At 42.6% G+C, this 16,015-nt stretch overlaps 2 protein-coding genes across 2 annotated transcripts in view; one reads left to right on the top strand and one right to left on the bottom strand.

Annotated features, from left to right (window-relative positions):
• LOC149463526 (ficolin-1-B-like) overlaps positions 1-16,015 on the bottom strand; it is a 638,327-nt gene that overhangs the window by 403,726 nt on the left and 218,586 nt on the right. The window lies entirely within an intron of this gene.
• The window catches only part of LOC149463531 (histo-blood group ABO system transferase-like), a 149,702-nt gene that overhangs the window by 63,421 nt on the left and 70,266 nt on the right, over positions 1-16,015 (top strand). The window contains exon 3 of the mRNA XM_089675065.1: positions 631-687. Within this exon, the coding sequence (XP_089531191.1) occupies positions 631-687 (57 nt within the window). The remainder of the gene's footprint in view (positions 1-630; positions 688-16,015) is intronic.

The following is a 16,015-nucleotide window of genomic DNA, read 5'->3' on the forward strand; positions in this document are numbered from 1 at the left end:
AATAAAGGTGCCCAGTGGGCCCCCACTTCAGTTAGCCTATTTCTCAGATTCCTTATGAAATGGGTAGACTATACATGGCTGTTTTAATGCATGGGCACCCCTGGCCACTGCCCAGGGGCCCCAGGTTCATGGGGGCCCCATTATAATTTTGCATTACATCATACTTGCCAACTGTCCCGGATTGGCCAGGTCACCCAGGCTTTTTACCAAGCTGTCCTGGGATGACCAGTATTAGTCTTTGTTTTATGGCATATTTTCTTATTTTTAAAATGTATTTAATTAAAAGTACTAATAAATATATGTTTAATTCTATCAACTATTTATACTTTAATTCTGGACAGTATGTGCGCAAATAGATGCAGGCTGGTAAGGGCCCCATGATGCTATTAAGACGGCTCTGACTCTATACCCTATCTCAGTTGGAGTTCTGGGTCTGCTGTTGGTTGACACTAAGCTGGCCTAACTGTGTTTGCAGTGACCACCTAATTCACCCCTCTGCTAATGTGTAGGCTCCTCTGCAAGATACACATATAATACAGCATGGTACATGAATATTGTTGAATAAAGGGAGTGTTTTTCTTTTTAGGCAATATAATTCACCTATTCTTTAATTTCTACAATTGCTTTTAGGTATGAAAACAGACCCATCAGATGGAATTATGAAGCTCTATTTCGCTCTAGCCAAGAGTGAGTAATTTGTTCGCTAGAGGTACCTATAGGAGGCCTGTATTGAGAAGATGGGTACACTGCCACTGCAGAACCCTATTTATAAGTGCTAATTGCCTGGCTGTGTTGATGTGGAGGGGGACCTACTTTGAGTCACTGACCCTGACCCAATCATGTAAATCAACAGTTCTGATTTTTCTTTGACTTTGCAACTTACATTCTGGTTCTAGGTAAGTAAAAGTATTGAAGCCAAAGTCAGAACAGCATTTCTAAAAGGAGGTCAGTAATGTCAGGCTTCAAATTATCTGTAATACAAGTTTCCTTTATTTTATTTATCCAGTTGCCGCCCGGCCTATGGCCAAATGGCAGCTGGGCGAACACTTTGTCCCTCATGGCGTCCTTCCCAGATCGTGCTTTGCGCATGCCCGCAGGGACGCACTGTGGTGATATTTGTTACCGGCCCTGTACCTCGGACACGGCCAATGACAGATCTGTGTAACGGCCTCATTGCCAGTACCATGTGACCTGCTGTGACTAATCACAGCAGGTCACATGACAGTATTGGTGTCACTGGGATGTCAGTGACCCCAAGTCAGTTCCCCCCCAGTGTCAGAATGTCCACTGTAGTCCCGCAGTCCCGCCATAAGTCGCTGATCACCGCCATAAATCGCTGATTGCCACCATAAGTCGCTGATCTCCACCATTATTAGTATTAACTGGTTCCCGCCCGGCCTATGGCCGAATGGTGGCCAGCAAAACCCTCACCGCTCCGGGTGGCACCATATGGCGTCCTTTCGGGCATGCGCAGTTTGCATGCCCGCAGAGCCGCGAATACGGCCGATGACAGATCTGAGTACTGGCCCCGTTTGCAGGTACCATGTGACCTGCTGTGACCAATCACAAAATGTCACATGACAGTTGTATACAATGGATGGCTTCCTATCATGCCATCCATTGTATACAAGTGTGACTAGCTGTGAATGGTCAAGCCCAGCTGTGTCATGTGACTAGCTGTGGCCAAATCACAGTCAAGAAAAAAAATCCTGAATGAATCGATGTCATTCAGGTAAATGCTTGCTTATAGCAAAGTAAATCTTTGCTATAAGCAAATTCTGTAAAAAAAAAAAAAATAGATCACTTCCCCAAAGTAGTACAGTGTTACTATGGTAACATTATACTACTTTGGTCATAGTGAAATATGAAAAAAAAATGCCAGTTATATGATGACGCTGTACTGCACTGGTGACAGTATGTAAAAATAAAGAGTGAAAATCATTTTTGCTATTTCTTCATTTCTGAAACATTATGACAAAAAAATTACAACTTCAAAATACTCGCCATGCCTGTTATGAAATACGTCCATCTACTTTGCAAAAAGGGGTCATTTTGGGATATCTGTACGATTCTGACATTCTTGGACCCCAAGAAATTAGTTTGGCTGTCAGTACTTCAGGATTGATCAATTTTCAGATCTATACCATAGTTTGTGAACTCTAAAACTTTCATATAGATTAAATTAAAAATATTAATTTGGGTTATTTTCACCAAAGACATGTAGCAGAATACATTTTGGCCTAAATTTATGAAGAACAATTATTTATTTGCAAACCTTTATAACAGAAACAAAGAAAAAGAAAACATGTTTTTATTTCAAAATTTTTGGTCTTTTTTTGTTAATTTAGCAAAAAATAAAAACCCCAGCAGTGATTAAATACCACCAGAAGAAAGCTCTAGTTGTGTGAAGAAAATGATAAAAAGTGTGAGAGCGCTGAAACCTGAAAATTGGCCTGAGCAGGAAGGGGGTAAAAGTGCCCTGTATGGAAGAGGTTAAAAAAAATTCCAGTATCTATACCGCCATTTGTAGACGCTATAACTTTCACGTAAACCAATTAATTTACACGTATTGGGATTTTTTTTAGCAAAGACATGTGGCAGAATACATTTTGGCCTAAATTTATGACGAAATCTGATTTGTAAATTTTTTTACTGGACATGTTTAATAGCAAAAAGCCCAAAAGATTGTATTTTTCTCAAAATCGTTGGTCCTTTTTTTTTTAAGAGCAAAAAAAAAACCGCACAGGTGATCAAATACCACCAAAAGAAAGCTCAATTTGTGGGAAAAAAAAAACGTAAATTTAATTTGGGTGCAGCGCTGCATGACCGCACAATTGTCAGTTACAGTAATGCAGCGCCGTAATGCAAACCGCTTCTGTAAATGCTTTCTGATCGCCCTATAGTAGAAATAATGCTACAGGGCAGCACGTATATATATGTGATTCCCACTCCAGTGGTTTTCACACCCCTCCCAGATAGTGTCAGATTGCCTCTCAGTACACCAGTAATCACATTTAACCCCTTGATTGCCAGGAACACGCTGATACACAATAAACCTCCATTGCTAGTATAGTGTCTGAAAGGATCAATATCTTTGATCAGATCAGCACTACACAGGGGCGGACTGACAACTCATGGGGCCCCCGGGCAGTAAGCAATAATAGGGCCCCCTGTGTCCCCTCCTACACTCAAGCCACACCCACACAACGCCCCACCTACATATTGCAGCTCAGCTGCATAGAAGGGTCATTTAAATATTTACTGCAGCAAAGACTGTATGAATGTTCCCGGCTTCTTTCTGTAGATGCCACTGGGCACTTTCAGGTTTAAAGATGGCTGCAATGTGGGGAAGTGAGAGCAAGAGGGGAGTAAAAGAGAGTGGGTGAGAGGGAGGAGGAGGAGTGAGACAGAGTGGAAGGGGTGGGAGAGGAGGGTATGAGAGAGAGTGTGTTTTAAAGTGAGTTAAAAATTGGGTGTGGCTTAAAAGGGGTGTTGTTAAATAGTGTCTGAAACGACTTACATAGTACAGAATGTGGTAACGTTAAATAGGGAATGTACAGTGTGGAGTGTATGACAGTGGGTAGTATGTACAGGGAGAGGAGTTCGGAGTGTATGGCAGTGGGTAGTATGTTAATACCCTCGCCGGGAGGTGTAAAGGCATATTATTTACATATTTTTGGTAAGGGTATTCACTCCTTACACCATAGATGTGGACACAATGTTTCACAGGTTGTTTTTGGATGCATATTTTTCACTCCATTGATTCACTGGCACTGTTTTGACACTTTCACTTTTTCACTATTTGTGATCACGCATGGTTGTTTGCGTTTATCACATCTGTTTTATTTTTATTTATATTTTATTTAAGATAATGCACTATGTGATTTATATTTTTATGTTGAGGTTTCTTTGTGAGCCATTGAAATGCTGAATATGAAGACTGATGATTGAAGTTGGCACAGAGTGACTTTTTATAATATTATATTTATTTTAATTGTACTTCCTATTCTGTTTTTGGACTTTTTTTTTTTTTTAATATATTTGTGTGATATAAACTTTTGGGAATATTGGTATTAGCATATTCATATTCACAGTTTTCTACACTTTTTGGGGGGAAGTGTATCTTTATGCTATTTATAGCCTTATTGTATTGAATGATTTAAAGGATACCGTAAAATTCACATATATTATAGATCTTGTTTGTTGCCAAAAGGTTTTGGAAAATGAAGAAAGAAAACAAACAACATTTTTTTTTTTTTATATTTCAAAACCTTGTGAGAAAATATTAAATCTGCAAAATACTCACCATGCCATTTTTAAATTCCTTTGGGTGTCTACCTTCCAAAAAGGGGTCATTTGAGGGGAGGTTTGGGGCTATCCTGACATTTCAGGGCCTCCGAAACTGTGATAGGTAGTGAGGAAGTGAAATGAGGAAGTTACGCACCTTCAGGCTTTCAAAGTGGTCATTGGATTTATGTGGCTAGGCTCCCAAAAAGTCTCACACATGTGGTATCCCCATACTCGGTAGAAGTAGCAGAATGTATTTTGGGGTGTAATTCCACATATACCCATGGCTTGTGTGAGAAATATATCATTTAAATGACAACTTTGTGTAAAAAAATGTCATTTTCCAAAAACCTGTGGAAAAAAATAAATCTTCCATGGACTCAATATGCCTCTCAGCAGATAGCTTAGGGTGTCTACTTTCCGAAAAGGGGTCATTTGGTTGTGTTTGTACTGTCCTGGTATTTTAGCATCTCAAGAAATGGGCAGTCAGAAAGTAAAAGCTGTGTAAATTCCATCTATACCATAGTTTGTAGATGCTATAACTTTCACACAAAGCAATCAATATACACTTATTGGGATTTTTTAACCAAAAACATGCAGCAGAATACATTTTGGCCTAAGTTTATGTTGAAATTTGAGTTTTTTGGATATTTTTTATGACAGAAATGAGAAAATATAGAATTTATTTAAAAAAAAAATTTTTTTCAAAACTTTTTTTGTTTATAGCGCCAAAAATAAAAAGTGCACAGGTGATCAAATACCAACAAAAGAAATCCCTATTTGTGTGAAAAAAAGGTTGTAAATTTAATTTATGTACTGTATTGCTTGACCGGGCAATTCTCAGTTAAACTAGTGCAGCGCTGTATAGCCAAAAAATGGCGTAAATTGCAGTATCTATACCATAGTTTGTAGACGCTATAACTTTCACAAAAAGGAATCAATATACACTTATTGGGATTTTTTTTACCAAAAACATGTAGCAGAATACATTTTGGCCTAAATTTATGGCTAACTTTGAGTTTACGATATATTTTTATAGCCAAAATTAAAAAATATAAGTTTTCTTTAAAATTGCCAGTCTTTTTTTGTATATAGTGCGAAAAATAAAAAGTTCATGGGTGATCAAATACCACCAAAAGAAATCTCTATTTGTGTGAAAAAAGGACATAAATTTAATTTGGGTACAGCATTGTAGGACCGCACAATTATCAGTTGAAATAGTGCAGCGCCGAATAGCAAAAAGAGGCCTGGTCAGGAAGGGGGGTAAATTCTCAGGATGGCAAGTGGTTAAACAGGTTTTTATCTCCTAATGTGAGGTTACTAGATGTCATAAACACATTCAATTTCCATAAACAAGTTTATATCTTGCTCTCAGCAGAATATCTTGTGACTCTGTTCCTTTGGCCTAGAGAAATTACACATCAGTCACCTCTCATGCCCCTGGCATTTGGGCAACAATGCTTTATTGTAATAACTACCCACGAAACAAAGGGTCCAAGGCCGACACATTTCATAGGCATTATAGAGGGTAAGAGTCTGCTCAGGAGGGGTGTGACGATTCGGGTGGAAAAAGGAGAGAGGCCTAGTGGGATGGGGCCTGGAGCTGGGAAAGAGGAAAACTCAGAGATCACCAGCCCCTGAGCTAGGACCACCTGTATGTTAGGAAAGGAGCAGCCCAGCTGATAGACCTGGTAGCATCAGCAAACCCGCAAGTGGTACAGGAGAGGATCTGAGTGAGTACACCTGCACCCCCTGGGTGGAAAGGGGAAGGAGCACTCTGGTGGAAAACCAGATTAGACCCCTTCTTGTGATAGTTCATCCATTTAAAGGAACAGCAGCCAGATCCCCTGCTCAGAAAAACCTCCAGATTGCTGGGTGAAGTGGAGAGTTTCATCTAGGGTCTGGGGTGGTACATCAAGTAGACGCTAGCTAGCTCTCCAACAGAGACTGTGTTGCAGAAGAGAAGCTTGTGAATTGTTCCAGGAAGTTTGTCCAGAGTTATTGGTTCCCTTGGGCATCCTATACTCTCCTTACCCTATCCCAGTTCTATTCCCCTCAATATACAACAAAACAAATGCTCAAGGACTGATTTCTGACTCTGAACGCAAGCTTGTGTGGAGAATGCAGATTGCCTAGCTGTGCGGAACTATAGGGGGACCCAATTTATCAGCAACCCCTAAGGGGGTAGTGCTACATGTGGGGACTGGTAAATCTTGGATTCACCTATAGTAACCAACCTGTCGTCACCCCTAGCAATGAATGAGCCAGAGAAAGTGCTGTGTTACTCAGTTAGCCATGCCAGGCCCATCCAAGAGTCTTTATGCTGCTCTCCAGGTGGTTCCTAACAAAGACTGTGCCTTGTATGTGCTTTTGAACACATGTGCAATATTCTCCACGGTTGCTGTGTTGCCCGCCGGGCAGGTAATCAGTCCACAGATGTCCCTGTGCTGCTCCCCAGTTGGCTATTAATAGAGACTATTGAACTGCTTGGGACAGTGAAGTGTCTACCATTTATGTGCTAGACGAGCAACCTGGACAGTTCCTTGCAGCAGATCAGTCTGTGCATTGCTCAACAGGTGGCGATAACAAATGACTCTGCCCAAACAGTAATCTTTTTGTCTGATATGACCAATGGATTACAAATGTGTTACTGCTTTCTGTCGATGGAACTTGGTAATTTTGATGGTAACTTTGCACTCAGTGGGGGTGTGCTTAGTAATGAACCAGCAAACACAAATGCTCCTGCGCTTGGGGATGGACTTGATGCATGCTGCAACCACATTAAGAATGTCCTGGAACATGCACACCTTGCTGCCCTCAACAGACCGGGGGAATCCAAATATACTGAATAAGGAAAGAACAAAGAGAGGGCGCACAGGCCTAGTGCATTACCATAAAAAAATGTTTAATAGGAAGAGGCAGGTCCTCGAAATGCGTCAGCCTATTGGATGTCTACATTCCCCATTATGGACTGTTACTCAGCGCGGTGTTGACCCAGCTGTTCTTTTATGATGTGACTTGACTTTATTGTCGTTTGTGAGTACAACACCTATTTTATTTCTTATTAAACATTTTTTATGGTAATGCACTAGGCCTGTGCGCCCTCTCTTTGTTCTTTTCTCATGGGGTGTGCTTAGTGCCCCACTGTCACCTGTGGCAACCGCTGTGGAGCAGCATCGTTCCCAGCATTCACATTGCCAGTGCTACTCAGCTATTCAAGGATGGCTGCAAACCAATGTCAAGTGCCAGCCAGCAAACTGTCTATGCACTGCCAGCAGGATACAGCCATAACCGTATGTGCAGTCCAGTATATACAACTTAAGTCGGAGCATCGATGGTTAATCCAATGGTGGGAAAGCCCCTGTATGGCAGTCTGGCTGGTGCCAAGAGATCATGAGGAGGGGTATGGAATTTCCCACCAGCATGCCCAAGTCTGCGCCCAGACACCTGCCCTAAAAACTGCCCTCTACACCCACCATGTGGAGAGAGAGCATGAGTGGAGAAAGATGGAGGGCATCTTTCCGGTATACTCCACGGTTTACAAGCCTGACCTCACCGTGGTGGACACGGGAGTCCACCTTGAGCATCATGGCTGCTTTGCTTTAGGGATGCTCAAGGGCACTGAGAAGTTTTGTTGAGTCTGCCCTGAGCGCAAGGGCCCTCAGTAAATACTCTAAGAGTATTTAGCAATGGGCGCAAAAACGTGTAAACGTGTTCCTTAATCCTATCCTTCAGGGCTCTTTTCGTTCTTCTTATATAAATAAGGTCACAAGGACATTTGAGGGCATATACTACTCATTTGGTTTCACATGAAATTAATTGTTTTATTTTGTATTCTCTTCATGTGATCAGATTTTGGAATGTGAACCTTATTCTTTGGGTATTAGTGACCCTACTACAGCTACAGCTGAATATATCTTTGTATCTATTGTCTGCCAAAGTTGAGTTGAATAGAGATTTGTTCTTTAGTAATGTGTCATAATCTTTCCCTGGATCTACATTGGGAGAGGGGTAGGATTGGGGTTTTGGGCGTAATATTTGTTAATAGTAATATTCCTACCTAGTTTCTGAATGCTAACATATTTTTCAAATTTATTTAGACTTTTTGTGGGGGCAAACTTTAGTACTTTATCCAGGTTATGTAACTCCTCCTTAGTTAATGTGATGTCACTAAGGTTAAAGATACCCTCTCCTATCAATCCCTTCTTTTTTTGCTGTTTCCTTCTTGCTCCCCTACATCCTCTCTTATTGGTCTTTCTCTGTATTCTCCCCTCCCTTGGGGTGGATTCCAACCTAAAAAAAGGGTTAGGGATAGGAGAGTCAGATACCTCAGGTGCTAAAGGTGAGTACCTATTCTGTAATGGTATTTGATAGGGTCTATAAGCAGGATTTTTATAGTATGGTCTTTGTGGTTTGGGTTTTTGGTATGCATAACCCTGATAATAACCTATCAATAGGGAATACAGATACCATCATCTATCTCAGCACTTTCACACTACTCATAACAAAGATGCCAGTCAAGATAGATTAATGGAATGAAAAGTTTAGTGCCATTGGGTTTGAATAAAGAATTAGATTTCTTATGTTTTATCAGTATTATTTAAATATATGCATATCTTGATTTAGATATTATTATAAGTATATACACTAGGGTCTATTAATTAATGACATCCACTATTAGTATCTAATAAAATCGAACCTCATCTAAATTTTCTATTTTAAAAAATGCTTTTAAAAAAATACTTTGTTACTTTATTTAATCTCATTTTGTTTAATTTTATTTCCAAATGTATTTCATATATATTTTAAACTTAAGATGGGCATACTAATATGGGTACACAAGCAAAATAGGGTATATTAGGATTAAAGTCATCCATAATAATAGTACAAAAGCAAACATTGGTGTATTCCGCCAGTAGTAGTACATGCAGTGATTACTCCCTAGGTGGAGGTATCACGATGTACAATTACAATATACTCTATAATCGCTTTATTCCTTAGAAAGTTTTATGCAAAACACCTTCGGAGCAAAGAAAGCTGGTTAAAAATACACAACACACCAGAACTAGTGTTTATATTCCGCACCTGTCAATTAGCATTTGATATGATAATATAGGAATTGGGCCCCAAAAACATGGCCACTGCCATCCAGACCACAAGAAAATGACGCCCATTGATTCCTATATAAAGGAGACAGGCAAATAACAGCAAGTACACTTTATTGGATTGTTATCAGGCATTTTGGAGCACTTTTAAAGTGATGTTTTCAGCATGTACATGTGAGAGCAATACTATGTGATAAATAAATGTTTAAAAAGAGGATAAGGCACTATGTTCTGATTATTCTTTATGGTACATAGACCATTGGAGGAAGATCTTTAAGAAAGTGAGGGGATCCCAAACTCTGCAGGACAATAATCCCATCCAGCCACAGTCCATATAAGGGACACAAGCTATATATGACCTCACTTAACGGTTTGGTCATATTTACCAGGTGAGAGCACAACTGATGAAGGTGCACGCACGTTGTCGCGTATATACAGCAGAGGTGAACCAAGCACAGGTCGTTTTGTCTACATCACTGTAAAGAGTGTGAAATCATGGATGAAATATGGACACATAATTCCTGAAATATTGCATTGATTTTGGAAACATTTTTTGGGATTGCAGATTATATATGTATTTCATATACTTACCCGTGGAGCGTGACACTAATATATTTATTTTGTTTTATAATGACTGATTCCTGCTGAACAGTACTCGTGGACACCGGCCCTCTGGCATTTTCTGGCAGGCAAGGGAGTAGCGGTGTGTGACCCTCCTCCACTGTGAGGGTCCCTGATGGCAGAAGGAGAGTTGAAGTCCTGGGACGCGAACCCACTCTGTATAAAAAGCTCCATACATCCTCTGCCTTTCATCCGTGTGAAATCACGGATGAAATATGGACACATAATTCCTGAATATTGCACTGATTTTGGAAACATTTTTTGAGATTGCAGATTACATATGTAATCCATATAATCCATATCCATATAATTACCAGTGGAGCACAACACTAATATATTTATTTTGTTTTATGATGACATATTTGTATGGGTATGTGTGAGGTGTAGGCAATCTACTGTTTAATACATTTTTTCACACCAGTTTGACGCTATTTTTAGGTACCATAGTAGCTTGCACGATCCCATTCAGTATTTGGGAATCAGTCATTGCCTTGGATCAGCTGGCCTCGCTTACCTCCTTGGAAGGAGCCTAGCTGCAGGGTTGACCAGTCATCAGGTAAGCCAGTGGCAGGGAGCTAGATTGGGAGCCACCCAGACTGCTAGCGAGGTTTGGGCCTCTGGAGATTGAGCAGGAGGGATGGACCTCGGAGGAAACGGAGGAGGAATGGAACTGGGGAGATACCACAGTAGATCTGGATTCACTGACGAGTCCATCAGAACCCGTATACACACCAGACTCTGCAGGAGGATCCTGTCGGTCAGAGCCTTACAGTATTTCTTCCTAAGCACCACCATTTAAATCTTTTGCTTCACCCTGGCCTAGGACCAGGGCCAGAGACAATGATGTGCAGGAATGGGTCATCCGTTCACCACAATCCTGCGTACAGCCTGGGTTGGGAGACAAAAGGAACCTGCCCCGCTTCTTCTGTCTGCAACGGGAGATACAGAGGAGGGTAGCTGTAGAGTGGGGGCTGGATTACCCATATGTCCCTCAAGATATTATGGACCTGGTTGAGGAATCCAGAACACAATGGGAGGAGGATTTGATCTGGGACCATATGCATGTCTCCAGACACCTGAGAAGGCACCACTTGGAAGGAGCCTGAGCCCACTTTCAGGACATAAGAAGAGAATGGAGCAAAGGCCGAGTCATTCACAAAGACCAGGTGCTAGTTGTGAAGGATGGACTGCCAAGCTGCAGGTACTCAGTGGCCACCTGGAGACCTGATGGCTCCATAAAAAGACAGCCCAGCCCCTGGAAATACTATTAGGGTTGCTGTACTACTGTTTCCTGTGGACTATGCCGAATTCAGTTTTTTTTATCCCAGATATGCTGATCTGGGTTTTTTTTGCAAGGAGACTGCTTGTATTCCTTTCCTTTTGGAGGGGCTTCTCCTTAAACAAGAACTCTAAAAAAAACTAAATAAATGTGTTTCTCATTCCTAGTGGCTGCTGTGCCTCATAGACTAGATGGTCAGTCAGAGTTAGGATTGTGTTGTTCTTTTTAGTTGTTTTGCCCTTCTAGGGGGAGGTGCTTCATCCTTATGCTAATGATGGTTTTGTTTATCCATACAATTATGGTACTACATTTATTGTTCCTGCTGCTAGTTTAGTTAGCATCAGACAGGATGTGTATATACAGGTGAAATTCGAAAAATTTGAATATCGTACAAAAGTTCATTTATTTCAGTAATGCAACTTAAAAGGTGAAACAAATATATGAGATAGACTCATTACATGCAAAGCAAGATAGTTCAAGCTGTGATTTGTCATAATTGTGGTGATTATGGCTTACAGCTCATGAAAACCCCAAATCCACAATCTCAGAAAATTAGAATATTACATGCAATCAATAAAACAAGGATTGTACATAGAACAATATCGGACCTCTGAAAAGTATAAGCATGTATATGTACTCAGTACTTGGTTTGGGCCCCTTTTGTGGCAATTACTGCCTCAATGCGGCATGGCATGGAAGCTATCAACCTGTGGCACTGCTGAGGTGTTATGGAAGACCAGGATGCTTCAATAGCGGCCTTCAGCTCTTCTGCATTGTTCAGTCCCATGTCTCTCATCTTTCTCTTGGCAATGCCCCATAGATTCTCTATGGGGTCCAGGTCAGGCGAGTTTGCTTGCCAATCAAGCACAGCAATCCCACGGTCATTGAACCAGGTTTTGGTGTTTTTGGCAGTGTGGGCAGGTGCCAAGTCTTGCTGGAAAATGAAGTCAGCATCCCCATGAAGCTTATCTGTGGAAGGAAGCATGAAGTGCTCTGAAATCTCCTGGTAGATGGCTGCGTTGATCCTGGACTTAATGATGCACAGTGGACCAACACCAGCAGATGACATGGCTCCCCAAATCAACACAGACTGTGGAAACTTCACACTGGACTTCAAGCATCTTGCAATGTGTGCCTCTCCATTCTCCCTTCATACTCTGGGTCCTTGGTTTCCAAATGAGATGCAAAATTTGCTCTCATCAGAAAAGAGGACTTTGGACCACTGAGCAACAGACCAGGTCTGTTTTTCTTTAGCCCAGGTAAGACGCTTCTGACGTTGTTTGTTGTTCAGGAGCGGCTTGACAAGAGGAATACGACATTTGAAGCCTATGTCCAGGATCCGTCTGTGTGTGGTGGCTCTTGATGCACTGACTTCAGCCTCAGTCCACTCCTTGTGAAAGTCCCCCACACTTTTGAATGGCCTTTTCCTGACAATCCTCTCCAGGCTGCGGTCATCCCTGCTGCTTGTGCACCTTTTTCTTCCACACTTTTCCCTTCCATATAACTTTCTAATAATGTGCTTTGATACAGCACTTTGGGAACATCCAACTTCTTTTGCAATTACCTTTTGAGGCTTTCCCTCCTTATTGAGGGTGTCAATGAGGTTTTCTGCACAACTGTCAGGTCAGCAGTCTTTCCCATGATTGTGATTCCTACTGAACCAGACTGAGAGACCATTTAAAGGCTCAGGAACCCTTTGCAGGTGTTATGGCTTAATTAGCTGATTAGAGATGGGACACATTGAGCCGAGAATATTGCACCTTTTCACAATATTCTAATTTTCTGAGATTGTGGATTTGGGGTTTTCATGAGCTGTAAGCCATAATTATCACAATTATGACAAATCACAGCTTGAACTATCTTGCTTTGCATGTATTGAGTCTATCTCATATATTAGTTTCACCTTTGAGGTTGCATTACTGAATTAAATTAACTTTTGTATGATATTCTAATTTTTCGAGTTTCACCTGTATTTGACTTGTGTAAATTTGTACATATAGAAAGCCTATACTTTTTATACTGAGTATTTATTTGTAGTATATGTACATACTTTATTCCCCTTCCCAGTTATTATACCCTTTTCCCCTACCATTATTTTTGTATAGGATGCCCTGCTCCTGAGCTCAGGATCCTTTTTGTCTCTTTCTCAGTGAGGACTTGACTGATTTAGTGGGGTGGGGGGTGTGGGGGGGAATGTAGCACACTCCTAGTTTAGCTAGGGGGAGCTAGATCCTAATGGTTATACAAGAGCTGTTAGCAGCTCAGCAGTAATAGCCAAGGGGATCAAATTGTGGTCAGGGCTAAGAGACTCTGCAGGTCAGCGCCTCTGGAATTTCCTCCTGCTCTGAGGCTTTCGGAGGAGAGCCTTGGAGGCAGTGGGTGGATTTGAGGAGTGGCTGGCTGCACTCTTGAGAGACCTCAGCCAATCCCCAACAGAAGGCTTGGCAAGGGGCTGGACCTGTCTTAAGAGGGTAAGAGCTTGCTCAGGAGGGGTGTGAGGAGTTGGATGGAAGAAGGAGAGAGGAATATATGAGGCTGGAGGAAGAGGGCTGCCAGAGGCTTAGTGGGATAGGACCTGCCTGCAAGCCTGGAGAAGGAAAGGAGGAAAACTCGGCGCTCACTGGCCCCATGAGAGAGGACCACCTGTATCTCAGGGAAGGAACAACCCAGCTGATAGGCCTGGTAGCAACAGCCAGGGCCGGGACAAGGCAGGGGCGGAAGGGGAGCCTGCACTGGGCGCAATCATAATCTGTGGTGAGGAGGGCTTATTTGGAGCTTCTGCCGCTGCTCCTGCCTGACAGGAGAAACTATCATTCTCCCTCATATTACTGCACAGGTTATGGCTTCCCCTACTCCTCCGTTTTGGCCACTTCAACTCTGCCTTATCTCTCCTGCAGCCATAAATCACAACCTCTCCTTCTGAGCTTCACTACCGCCCCCAGTTTGTTCTCCTTCCCGAGTCGGTTCACAGTCTGCCTTGGTGGTCACTTTCAGCTGTCTCCAGGTCTCTTTACCCTCCCTGCACAATGTAAGTCAGTACCTATCCTCCTGCTCCTCCTATTCACATTAACCCCTCTCCTTCTTTTACCTGCTGTCACATCCATAAATCTACACCAGGGTTTCACAACCAGGGTTCCATGGAACCCTAGGGCTCCTCCAGAGGTTGCTAAGGGTTCCTTGAGCAATGAGCAATTTTTTCCTCTCAGGTATGTTCCCACTGACACCATTGATCTTTTTAGCTATCTGTAAGGGAGTAATTTCTTCCCAGTAACCACAAGTGTAAGGAGCATTCTTACCTCTGACTATCACACGGATGTATCATGAATTATAGGTATAGTCATTTTTAGCAGGGGTTCCTTGAGACCAGAAAGTTATGTCAAGGGTTCCTCTGCATGGTTGAGAAAGGCTGATCTATTATTATTATTAATATTATTATTATTATTATACAGTATTTATATAGCGCTAAAAGGTTTGCTCAGCGCTGTACATTATAGTGGGGGACAGTACATGAGACAATACAGTAACAAAACGGAACATGAGGGATTCAGGGGCCCTGCTCTTTCGAGCTTACAATCTAGGAGGGAGGGGATAGTGGTACAGGAGGAAGTGGCTGTGGGGGATGGAGTGGTGGGAGGAGTGGAGGAGATCGGCTGTTAGCTGAGGGCGGGGTAGGCTTCCCTAAAGAGATGGGTTTTCAGGGTGTGCCTAAAGGTAAGGAGGGTAGGTAACAGTCTGATGGATTGAGGTAGTGAGTTCCAGAGGATGGGGGAAATCCTGGAGAAGTCCTGCAGTCGGGCGTGGGAGGAGGAGACCAGGGAGCTAGAAAGTAGGAGGTCTTGTGAGGAGCAAAGATTATGGGTAGGGTGGTATTTGGGTATCAGGTTGGTGAGGTAGTTTGGGGCAGCATTATGAATGGCTTTGTATGTCTGTGTTAGTAGTTTGAATTTAATGCGTTGGGCAATCGGGAGCCAGTGGAGGGAATGACAGAGGGGTGTGGCAGAAGTGGAGCAGTTGGTAAGGTGGATGAGTCTGGCCGCTGAGTTCAGGACAGACTGAAGCGGGGATAGTCTGCGATGAGGTAGGCCGGTGAGAAGGGAGTTGCAGTAGTCCAGACGTGAGATAATAACGGAGTGAACAAGTAGTTTAGTAGTGTCTGGGGTTAGGAACAAACATATTTTGGAGATGTTGCGGAGGTGGAGCCTGCATGAGTTTGCCAATGATTAGACATGGGGCTGGAAGGACAGGTTTGAGTCTAGAGTGACACCTAGGACTTTGGCTTGTGGGGTGGGACTGATGGTGGCGTTGTTGGTCATGATGGAGAGGGTGGGGGGGGGCACATGCTGGGGGGAAAATCAGGAGCTCTGTTTTGGAAAGGTTCAATTTGAGGAAATGGAGCGACATCCAGTCTGATATGTCGTTCAGTAGGTGGGTGATATGGGCTGAGACTGAAGGGGTGAGTTGAGGGGTGGAGAGGTAAATTTGTGTGTCATGGGCATAGAGGTGATAGTTGAAGCCATGGGAGTGTATCACTTTGCCGAGGGAGGAGGTGTAGATGGAGAAGAGAAGGGGCCCGAGGACAGAGCCTTGGGGGACCCCAACAGAGAGGGGGAGAGAGGGGGAGGTGGTAGCATTATAGGTAATGCTGAAGGAGCGTTGGGATAGATAGGAGGAGAGCCAGGAGAGAGCAGAGTCTCTGATGCCAAGTGAGTGTAGTTTATTAAGG

This window comes from Staurois parvus, unplaced genomic scaffold (assembly GCF_062004578.1).
Source record: "Staurois parvus isolate SC_StPar_1 unplaced genomic scaffold, SC_StPar_1.0 ptg000154l, whole genome shotgun sequence".
Taxonomy (NCBI): domain Eukaryota; kingdom Metazoa; phylum Chordata; class Amphibia; order Anura; family Ranidae; genus Staurois; species Staurois parvus.